A 12503-nucleotide genomic window follows, 5' to 3' on the forward strand; every position below is an offset into this window, starting at 1 on the left:
TGCTAAAAACCTACACAAATACTATAGCAGCAGAGATATCTAAGCAGGATGTCTCAATGGCTCATCTGAAACACGCTGACCAGACTCGCAGCCAATCCGGTGCTCACAATTCAGGCTGTTATTTCATACTATTATTGTGGAAAATCCTAAAGTTGTTTGCAAAGAAAACCAAAATGGACTGGGAAGAGAGGATATGCCAAGGTAATGATCAGTGAGCCTTTCACTTACCACACTGCTCAGAAGTCCTTTTGTAACACTGAAGAAGTGTCACTAACTGAAAAGATGTGCAAGGTATTGCCTAGTATCAATTTATGATAAAACAATTGGAACAGATGTTTTCCCCACTCTTCACTGTCAAGCAAATACTTCTGTGGGCAAGTCTAAAGAACTGGGAGACAGGATCTTGCATTGAAGCTTGGGTACCTTAGAAGGTGCAACAGAAAATACCTATTCATAAAAGCATATAATTTCACCAATGCTGAAAGATTTAATATTTGCTAATATTTCAGGATTCCTGACAATGTTATGGTAGTAATTACATAGATCCATCTCACCTAAAAGATCAACTTAAGTTTTATCAAATGAAACTTCAGCTGTTGTCTCTTTCTGCTATGAAATACTGTCTTGTCTTATGGGACACCTGTCATCGCTTAACTCTTTTCCTCCAAAATTCTCCTTCATTAGTTTTAAGATTAATCTTTCTCTCTTCCTTAGAAATCGTTTGTCCCTCTTTCACAGGCCTGCAATATTGTGTTTTACCATGAACAACCTGCTGGCTAACTGCTACAGGATAATGCATTCCTCAAAATCCATTGAGATCCTCACTGTCTGATGTCCAGTTAATTTGGGGGACAATTACGTTCTTCTACCAGTCCAGACTATTCTAACCTCTGTTAGCCCAGAGGCTGAAGTGACCTTTCTCACTACAAAGCAGGTAACAATGTTCAGTTCCTCAATCCTGTCTCCTGGCAAGTTAGCTGTCCAGCACAAAACTCTTCTCATTTACTTCATGATAAACGATGACATACTAACAGAACAACAGGCGAATCCTGGAATTGTCAGTTTAATTCCAAACAGGTCTGTGCAACATTGCGACCACAGGTGCACAGTGACTTGGCTTTTGGCCATGTAGAATTAATCTCAATCAAACAACAAACATATGTTTTTACTCAGTCTAACCACAATTTTCTTATTTATTTCTTAAACTTATTTAAGTTTATGCCTTATGCCAGAGCATAAGGGCAGAATGGTCCCTGGATGAGTATTATAAAGTTAACATACACAAAAGCATATGATGGAAGAAGAAGATGGAATTGTCATGAGATCAGATCAGCACTAACGTATTCATAGAAAGAATGTATATTGAAAAGAAATTCTAGGCAGGAGTAAATCACCTGGCCTGTATTTTATGTGATATATTTTCAGTGTACAAGCATTATTTATGCTAACAAATTAGTAGTAAACTTTTCTTGCAGGTATAAGGACAACTAGAATGGGAAAGTCTTGTTGTTGGGGTTTGCTTTTGTTTTGTTTTTGTTTTTGGTTTTTTTTTTAACTTTACTTTAGTTGTAAGCTTGCTCTTCTCTGATTAAGAGGTATCTAGGAAAAAAATGTGCATGAGGTGAAGACCGCATCAGCAGTGACACTTGTTTAAAGCATACTGCTGCAGCTCTCAGAAGATGAGGCATTAGGGCAGAATTAGAGAACTGAACCTATCTAAAGTGATCATATGGTACCAAGTTCCTTAATTTTAAGTTGTTGAGTAGGCATTTGTGGGGCGACAACGGGCAGGTGAAATCCTGAAAACCTGACTATTCCTGCAGATGGAAAAATTTGAGCCAGTCCATCAAGTGCATTAATTAACAAATACCCCAAAATAAGCATACATGATTTAATTTAGGAAGACACGGGAGCGTGTTATTGAGGTCAACAGACTTTTAGGGCTTGAAAACATAGCAAGTTAATTGAACAACAGGAAGCTATTAGCACATTAGAGCATGCTACTCCTTTTCTGCCATGTACTGTAACTGCATCAATTACCTCAGAATACGTTTAATCAAGTGCAATTAAGCACCATATCATTTTTATGTTATTACAAGAAATTCAATAAATATTTAAAGAGAAATTTAAAAATGCTTTGCTGAATCCTGAAAATCCTTTTAAGCATCTGAAATACGAGGCCATGGGAAAACAAAAATCTAAGTTTTCCTTGTTTTGTTCCCGCAAGGTACCAAGGACTGAAACTTCAGACAAGTCAGGCTTGTCAACTTAAGAAATGGAATAAGAACACACATATTAAGAGACTGGCCAAGAAAATTAAAAGACAGAAAAGGCACTGCTTGAAAAAAAGAAAACCAACAAAGTAACACTGTCATTAAAAGAAAATGAGACTAGGTGATATCAACTGACATACTGACCAACTGAAGAGAAATTGCCTGTGCAAGCAAAACGTATTAAATATTACATCAATGACATACTGATGAACAAAAGCACGAGGAGATAATTCACCAGTACTAGAAGCATACATCTGGTGTACAAGCAGTCTAGTCAGGAACTTCTAGCATGGACTACAGTACAAGCAAAGCTCAAGCATGAAACCTGTTACTATGTTTAATTTGTTCAGGCAACGCTAGTCTATATCATAATATAAATGTACTCCATGTCATCCCCTTTTTGTCCAGTTTCCTAACAAATCTATACAAGACAGTGAACTTTTTGTTCTTTTAAAACAACCAGAGAAAGAGCACAAGTTTGCACAGAAGCATTCAGGAACAGGGGATTTTTTTTTTTTTTTGGCCAGCACAAAAGAAAAAAAAGAGAAGCTTCTGGAATTACAAAATGGATGTCAACCATTACCTTTTTGTCGGTATAGGAACCAGTTTCATGGAGAACGGCGACTCTAAATGGAGGCCACCAAGTGTGGAATTCTTTTACCCACTGATGCATCACAGTAGCTGGACAAACAATCACTGTTGGACCCAATCCCTGGTACCTAAAATAACGTATTCAAGAAAAAAACCTTTAATGTGAAATAAATACTCTATATTAGTGGCTTATTAAAATACACACATATTAAAATGACACACTTTATAGTTCAAGTGGAATATGAGAGCTATGGAAATTAATTGGCACTTTGTTTTTCTGGAAGTCTGTTTTTTAAAGGAAGATGAAAGGGATACTGCTGTAAGAACCTATCCACTGAACAGTTAATGGATGCATCTATCAAGGTAAACACAAAAATAGAAAAGCTCCAAACAATGAGGCATAAAGGAACTTCCTCCTGTGGTAATACAAATCAGGTTTGGGTGACTGCTGTTTCTATAAGAGAAAAGAAATCATTAACAAACAACTATTTTATTACTTTTATTAAAAAGAATATCTAGCTAGAGTCTCACAAATGGACTTACACACAGGTGTTCTGCTTCATGTTGGTAATATACTGTACTATTATCACCATAATTTACAGGTAAGACAAGAACCCTAAAGCAGCTGAGGTCTGAGCTGGGCTTAAACTGTCTCATAAGTTTCTTATTCATAATCATATGATTGTTTCTGAGAATTACTGAGGATGTTTGAAATAAAGGCTTTCTGTATATGAAGTTCAGAGCTACTCTTAAGGTTAAGAAGAGAAAAATCTCTCACGCAACAGCCAAACAAGAAATATTACCGTCACAAACAAATACCAACAATCATATAGGAAATATACTAGGTAGTGGTTACTAGTAGTTATTTTTCAAATATATTTGCTCTTTAAAAAACAGAACAAAGTGTCTTTGCAAACAAAGACAATAGCTACAGTTATCACATACTGATCTTGTCTGGCCGACTATGTACTATTCAAGTGGTAATAAACAAACAATTCAAAAGATCACAGTACACATTCAAGATCACATGCATATAGCAATAAAGAAGGATTTCCCAGACACCAGCAATACCCTGCTTTAAAAAAACCCCATTGCCTTCTGAAACTGCTGACATTAAGAAATAATATTGTTTATTAAAAGCTTATACATACGCAGAATGTTGCTTCTCTCTTTCATTATGAAAAAATATCATATAACAACCTTACATAGTCTAAATAAAAAAATCCCAGCAATCCAAGGGGAAGTTAGAAGTTGGAGATGCAAAAAATAGCTTAAACTATACTACGAATCCAAATAGCCACTGCTACTGCTCTTAAAAACATCTATAGCAAAAAAGGCAACTGCTCTTAAGAATACGTATAGCAAAAAAGCCATCTTTCCCAGAACATATTAGTTTCTCATTCTTCATGGATAGTAACAAATTACCTCTGTTTATCCCCCTGGTCTGTATCAAACAAACTCACATGCTGGGTTTAACCGTTTTTTTTTCTTTCCCCCTCAGCTTACACAAAGACTTCACACTTCCTTTGATCAATTTTCAGAAAATCCACTCCCCCTCCGCTCGGTTGTGCAAAACCTCTTCTGTGTCTAGTCTGGCTCTAACCACTTTCCACTAGCCAACATTTTATTCTTTCCTTGAGAGCTTTTATTTTTTTATATAAAAGAGTCATCTAACTTCTTCCAGTCTGTGCTGTTTCACAAAACTAAAACCACACACTTCTGCTTGCTACACTTAGGAGGCATCCTTCATTCTCTAATCACTGCAACAGATTTGCTCTGCTGCCCATCCAGTTTATATTTGTTTTCCTTGAATAAAGGTGACACTGCGTGTCCAAAGAAGGGCAGTGAAGCCGGTGAAGGGTCTAGAGCACAAGTCTTATGAGGAGCGGCTGAGGGAACTGGGGTTGTTCAGCCTGGAGAAAAGGAGGCTCAGGGGAGACCTTATCACTCTCTACAACTACCTGAAAGGAGGTTGTAGCGAGGTGGGGGTCGGCCTTTTCTCCCAAGTAACAAGCGAGAGGACGAGAAGAAACGGCCTCAAGTTGCGCCAGGGGAGGTTTAGCTTGGGTAATTAGAAAAAATTGGGAAGTGGTGGAGTCACCACATCCCTGAATATTTAAAAGATGTATAGATGTGGTACTTAGGGACATGGTTTAGTGGTGGACTTGGCAGTGTTAGGTTAACGGTTGGACTTGATGATCTTAAACATATTTTCCAACCTAAACGATTCTATGATTCTAATAACATTCCAAACCAAAGTCTTACTGGTGCTTTGTACCAGGATACTAATACTGCCCTGTTCCTACCCCAAATATATTGTTGTAATGTATTCTGCCCCTTTTTCACAGTTGCATTGTGCTAATAGCTTATGGTCAATATCATGTATGATCAATATACCCAAATCTCTTTCTTTTTCTGTTGCCTCTGGTTTATAAAACCCCAATTCACAGTAAGTATCATTATTAGTTCTTATTTAATTGGTTGTATAAGACCTATTCCTGCAACTTATTACCCAGAAAAAGGAAGCTGTATTCATACTATATTTATAATCTTTAAGTATTCAAAAATTAGCAAAGGAAAACATGTTGCACTATAACCAACTCTATTGCCAAGCACTGGCAAATCATGCCTTCAAAATGAAACTGAAGTGACAACTAAATCCTAGTGAAAATAAAAGAACAGGGCAGCAAGAGCAATACAAATTTTCTGGGGCAATGGATTTTTATTTATGTAAGCACCATGGAAGTTAACCTCCCTGTCACTCATAGTAGAGACTGAGCCTTAATGTTTAATGTGTATGATTATATCTCAGTATCTTGAAGAGCACAGAGGAGTAAATAATCAGTGTATAAACTTTATGGCAGAGTTTCTCATCTGATGTCTCAAATAAATGAAGCAAAGTCTGTAGTGGAAGGTAACATCTTTGTTAAACAAAATAATGTATTTGGAAACAAGCAAACTTGTGGACCCCCAAGCCCTTCAACAGGTTTCAACAACAGTTTTCAACCTAGATAACAGGCTAGAGACGGGTTACCTGAAGCTTGCTGCTGCTTTGTTTTTTCTTGTGAAGGGACCATTGGTCTGAAAGCTGTTGCTTGTTCCAACTATCTCAGCTTGTCTAACAAAAGAACTCTCCCCCTCTATAAATCTTGCTTCCCTTATATCCTTACACCACCATAGCTGCACCACTTCTACTGATACCTCAACAGGACATTTGGCTTTCCGCAGCTGTATGGCTCAATAACTGTTAAAAGTGAGACAATTTTTGTAATAGTTATACTCCATATAAGAAGTAGTTCCTTATTTCAGCTAGTCTTCAGGCTCCTTCAAAATCAGAAAAACACTGGAAGCAGAAGCGGTTTACAAAAGGAAATTTCTACTCACATTTTAAAGAATACTTTTGCAGAAAGTGTCACTGATAGAAAATAAAGCTGAATATTTTGAATATCAACAAAAGTGATCTTATTGTCTTAATACTCAAGTGCCCCCAAATACAACAATCTTTGCAATTCTGCACAGGAATGACAGTATTATCTCCATTTTACAGAAGGCCAGCTGAGGCTGGGAAAGCCTGCAGTGCCAGATTCATACAGTAGTACACTAGCTCCATCTACACGTCAAGGTAATGAGATACGAGCTAGGCTGGAAGACATTTAAACATGCTGACAACACAACTATGTCCACTCTTAATGCCTGCTTCTCAGCCAGACTGACCAGAAGGTCTTCGGCTTACTAGACTACATGGCTTTCAGATAGAAGCTAGCTAGGCAGTGTTACTGCCTTCCTAGTTCAGAGTGCAGATGGGGAAAATACTTGACTGTGCAAAGATCAAGTTGTTTGGACCCTCTGCCTTACAGCACACAAGCAAAATCAGAGTAAGTTTCACCAAAAAATTAAACCTTGTTTCCTCCCGTGGAGGTTTCCTCCCATGATCGACTTAATGGCATGCACCAGCCAAAATATGAAACAGAACACATTATCTTACATGCAGAAAGAACACTGCAACTTAGGTGTGCAATTATATTTTGGCCTTTTCAAAGTTTTATTGTAGTTTCACTGCAGTATCTTAGGTCTTAAGCTGTAACTGTGTAACAATGTCAAGAGATGTTCCTGAAGGACTTCCATCAACCCCGTGGTCCTCCAACTGGGGCAGGAGGACCTACATATTACCTACATAAAATAATCTGTACAGTAGCATCCTTAAATCAGGCAGCCATATCAAAGTAAACCAACTGGCCTGAGTGATGGAGGACCTGGAGTTTTCTTATATAAAGGCTACAGTAGGAAGCAACTGGAGAAAACACAGTAATATTTTCTCTTTAAAGCATTATTTTACAATTCATGTACATACTGAACATAATTTAAATATGCCTCTATAGAAAGTTAATTATTTTTGTTTAGTATAGTACTATGATATTTGCTTAATTGCATGTAGTAATTTACATCAGGTGAACAGGCCAACAGAACTAGAAAAAATCAAGTATTATTCATGCGTGCATTTGTAAATCCAAGGACACCAGCAAGTACCTTTTCCGGTAATTTCACCTATGAAGAAGGAATTTTAAAGCATTGTTCAGCAACAAAAAAGCATAAAAGATCTTGTAAGAAAGGCCAGTCACTCTAACATAGTTTTGAAAAGCAACAATAATAAAAAAAAGCAGACAGAAATTCCTCTGTATAAGTCACTGTTTTTACTATTACTACTATTTTTTTGGCATCGGTAATTCCCTGTCGATCAGAAACTCTAACTTTCATTGCAAATCAGCTTGCTACTTCCTGTAAAGCACTTACCTGGTGGCTTGCCAGAACAAATATTTTAATGTAAAATTTAATAAATGGAATTAAAGGTATTACATCTAATTTAAAATTCCATATTGTGTAAACTATTGATATGAATGTAATTGAGTTTGTAAACAATCCATTTGTGGAAGCTAACCTTAGACACTGTATTGACCCAAAATATCTAGTGCGGCTCATCTGCAAAATGAAGCATCAATGCCTGGAATTCATTAAAAGTGTTACATGTTTAATTTTTCCTGCCCTACAGCTCCATTGTCTCGTAAAATTTTTCCTTTGATGTCCCCCACTAAAAGAATTAAAGGAATATTGTAATTGAAATGTCATTAATAATTCACAGGACCCTCCTCCACCAGCAATACATCTGATGAAATATTAATTGAGCTCCACAGACTGACAGTCTGCAGCGGAGCACTTGCCTGTAATTTGAACCACGAGTCCTGATCTTGCTGTAGCTCAGACCTGCCAAGAAGGCAATTATCTGGACGGTCTTGCCCAATCCCATCTCATCTCCCAGAATTCCTCCTGCCTGCTGGCAGTGCAATTCCCAGAGCCACCTAACACCTGTCTGCTGGTACCTAAAACAAGGAAAAAGAAGATGGCAAATGTTTGATAATACAGATCATAACAGAAAGTACTCATGAATTAATCATTTGGCAAGGTTCTTATACTAGTTACAGTAACATGCTGGATGTGTGTTTTACATGAGTGCTGTATTTACTAGGTCATACATTTTTGATGCACTCAGACATTACATGTGACTTGCATTCTTTATGCAACACTAAAACATTTCTAATTAAACTGATAGTCATGGTAATTAGAGGGTATTTTATTTCATGTATATTTTAAGTGTTAAAAGCAACTTGGAAAGCTACTCTCACAAAGCATTATCTTTTCAGAAAAGACGACATGTAAGGGTCTAGTAAGTTATATTATTTGGATCATATACCTTGAACTGAAAGAAAAGCTTGACTTGTAAGGGCTACAGACTTTATACTCCACTGTGAAAACTGATCACATCTGCCAAAGCATGCTTTCTTTTTACATAAATTCATTAAATAACATTTAGTCTCTTTCAATGAAGAGAAAAGCCAACAAGGCAAAATGTTTTGGAAGGCAAAACAATAGAAACTATTCCAGCGAATGGGATGCAGCAGAGTGTTTTTATGTGAGAGTATCAGGGCAGTTTCTACTCCCAGTCATTCACTGGAAATTGTATAAGCAACAATGTAAAATACATTCCAATTAAAAGTAGTAGACTAGAAAGCAAGATTTACAATGGCAAGCTAAAAAGAGGGAGATAAGATGCTGGACTGAGAATCACTTTAGGACATGCTTTTTTATAGTGATATGAAATAGTGAGACTACTAGGAATAACACACCACATGTGTGGATTAAATTGAAAACAGAACAGAAAGAAATGAAGAAACAGTGTATTTAAATTACAATTAAAAAAAATAAAATACACATTTCAGCACTTCTGTGTCTTGTAACTTAGAGGAAGAACAAGGTTACTGATACAATTTTCTTGATGGCATGCATTCCTGGAGTGCAGAGCACAGCAAAGAGCAAAACACTTTTTTTAAATAGGGATTGTTCATTTTAGGGCATTGTCTTGTGTGCATTTAAAATCCTGTTTCATTCTTTGAACAAATAATAATTACAACTACTGACACCTAATGACACTAGTGTCCACAAAGTTCAATTAAAAATCAATTTATGATGAGTTCTGTATGGATTTAGAGAATGCTAAATGGAGACAAACAAACAGCTTGAGTAGTTAGAAAAAGATGATCAAAGAACACATCTAATGGTTCAGACATCATACTATCTGCTGGTGTCTCAAATGCATTATACCAAGAAGCCCTTAAAAAAACCCCTTTTATTAGAAATTAATTCACCCTAAAAATGCAGCAATCTAAAAACAACTATGAAATTACTTGCAGGATTAGCTATAATTGAGTTAAGATGCTACCATTACTACCTTTTATGAAGACAAAACATTTTCTGACAGAAATATTAAAGAATTGGAAAGAACCCTAATTCCAGTCAGAAGCTGCTCCCCCAGACTAGCATCCAGCATGTCTCTTCAGAAGACAACCATTCAAGAACTTCCTGATATTATTTTGTGTTATTTCTTATTTCATCTAGTGCTTAAAAGCTAGCTGCATTCACAAGCATCTTTCTCCCTCTCCCCGCTTCTCCTGAGAAAGTTTCACAGTAGAGAATTAAGTTTGTGAAAAATTCTACTCCAAGGTTATCTAAAAATGGAAAAGATGCAGGTGCTTTCTTTGCATAATCACATAAACATGCAATAATTGCAACTATGCAAAAGTTAAAGTAAAAAAAAATTTCCCCACAATAATTTTTACGGTTATATGGAGATATAATCAATTCTCTTTGATCTTATGCTTTCACTGCACCAATTTTTATGTTTTGTTTTTTACTCCAAAAATAGCGTAGAAATAAAATAAAAATGTTGCCTGGTCTTCCAGAATAGTTATGTTTGGACTGTATTTCACATGAGCATTCATGCTGTGATGCATCCCTCAAAATTCACCACAGTAGCTAGCAGAGTTTAGCTGCATTGTTGCTGAGACAAAACTGCATTTCAGACGTATCAGGGAAATCTCACACTGAAAGCAAATAATGAAGAATCCTGGTTTCTTGTTTATATAGACAGCATTCTCTCAGGCTAAGTGCAGACAGTGTAAGGCAATGTTTGTAAGTCAGTCTTGCTCACTGTTTGGTTTTGTTCCACAGCAGCACCACTGGTATTCTTGCTGAATGTTCCTCAAAGCAGACAAGTATATAGAGAAGAAACAGATTGTCCACTTTAGGAAAGAATGAACTTAAGGGTCTACTATTCCTAGTGTGAGCTAACTTCTTTGGAATTCAATTAAACTATGCAGGAAGGTCACTTACAGTATACCGCTATACACCTCCTTGGGTCAATATACTCCCATGTTTTGTATTAAACGCGCTCAGAACTCAAAGTTTAATGCCTATTGACTATGGGCCTTCCTACATTGGAGATTTCAGCATTTAAGTTACAAGCCTGACGAATCATTCAACTCGATTGATCTTTCTAACCACTTAAGAAGTTTTGCCAACTGACTCATGCTTGCAGGGATACCCTTCATTAGTGAGGCTGATATCTCTAAGATTAATTTTTAGTTGTCTGCTTTATTTCAATCCCCTTCGGGTTGCTCAGACCACATATCCGTTCTCAGGATGATTACTTCTGCCGTAGCTTTGCATAAACAACTGGAGACCACATATTGGCTGTGTATGGTCCTGGCAACCAAGTCATTAATTCAATTCCATTTCAGAGCTAGTGCTTTCCTTTGGAGGAACTGCAGGACAACAGTAATAATTTCTTTGAGGTTAAGACTAAGTGGTCCTGTTGGAAGGGATACCATGCATGCCTGTTATAAACCAGGGCTTTCTACTACATTAATTATAAGATTTTAGAGAGTTAGCTTTTGAAAGAGATGTTTCTTCTGCTGTGCAAAATGTTGCCAACAAAAAAGAATTCAAGCCTATTATGCATGAAAGTTAAGAGAGAGATTATGGATGGAGTTAACTTCTCAGCTGCTAGCCTGTTTGAGCTGCCTTTTGTAAATAGCTTTTTGAGATGAACTTGAAAGTGTCACTAGGCACCATGGTCTCAAAAAACTGAAACAGAAAGCAGTCATGTCCAAATCTGTAATCCAGCATTAAATAACTAAAGAATGAGTTGTAGAGTGTTTTCCACCTACTAAAGGAATCAAGAATGCACTTTCCATATTTTAAAATTTTACTGGGCAAAATGTTCAAGACTATTTTATAATATAAATTATAAGTAGTTACTTTGAGTAGACTTGGAGTAGTTATAGAAAAAGTTGTCTATATTTTTTACTGGCAGAAAATTTCACTCACTCCACCCAATCACAGAAACACCTACATTTCTTGTTTTCATTTATCACAACTTGCCAACACCTTATTCTTCAAAGTAAAGTTATTCTACCACTCCACACCTCAATTAAAAGCAAGCACTTATCAATAAAAGAAAGCATTTATAAAAATAGACAAGGAGAGCTTCTCAATTCGTAGTTTAGCTAATACGCATTCACAATACTCACATCAGCCAGTTATCATCTGTATTTTCATGTAACTGCATTTTGTGCTTGTAATAAATAAGTTTCTTTGAGGTCTGATCCTGGAGCCTTTTTTAAAGAAATAATCCTACAGAAAGTACTGAAGTAAAAGTTGAGGCATCAGTCACTGAAGTAAAAGTTACAGCAAATGGCATCCAGAAATCACCACGACTAGTATTATTAACAGCATACAGCAGCATAATATTAAAGTACACAACACATACTTAAAAAGCTTTTTGAAGAGAAATCCTGGTACTTTGAAACCCTCTTCAAATTCAGTGTCACTTTCTTCAGAAAGTTCCTCAGCTGTTTGATGTTCTTTATCCTTCAAACGTTCTTTTTGCCACCTCCTAGAGTGACACAAGGAGTCAATATTCAATTATTGCATAGAAAAGATACTATATGAAAACTACACTGAATTTTTGATCAGGTAAAAACCCAATAAAAATGCATTCTCCATTGTCATGAGTTAAATAGTAATCCTTTGGAGGAGAGAATTATGCAAGTAAACGCTCAAAATATCTGACATATTAAAAGGTACGTGCACTCCTGGCTATTTAGTTATACGCCTTCAGCGTTTTATAGCTAGTTATAATTTTCTATAGACAGAAATACTAATATAATGGAATCAACAGTTAACACTGTTGTGGTTTAACCTCAGCCGGCAACTGAGCACCACACAGCCGCTCGCTCACTCTCCCCC

At 36.5% G+C, this 12503-nt stretch overlaps 1 protein-coding gene across 1 annotated transcript in view; it reads right to left on the minus strand.

Moving 5' to 3' along the window:
- The window catches only part of ERCC6 (ERCC excision repair 6, chromatin remodeling factor), a 49849-nt gene that overhangs the window by 19256 nt on the left and 18090 nt on the right, over window positions 1-12503 (minus strand). The window contains exons 5-7 of the mRNA XM_019471751.1: window positions 12025-12150; window positions 8081-8239; window positions 2857-2992 (exon numbers count right to left, since the gene is read on the minus strand). Coding sequence (XP_019327296.1) covers window positions 2857-2992; window positions 8081-8239; window positions 12025-12150 — 421 coding nt within the window. The remainder of the gene's footprint in view (window positions 1-2856; window positions 2993-8080; window positions 8240-12024; window positions 12151-12503) is intronic.

Source organism: Aptenodytes forsteri, unplaced genomic scaffold (assembly GCF_000699145.1).
Source record: "Aptenodytes forsteri isolate BGI_AS27 unplaced genomic scaffold, ASM69914v1 Scaffold15, whole genome shotgun sequence".
NCBI lineage: Eukaryota > Metazoa > Chordata > Aves > Sphenisciformes > Spheniscidae > Aptenodytes > Aptenodytes forsteri.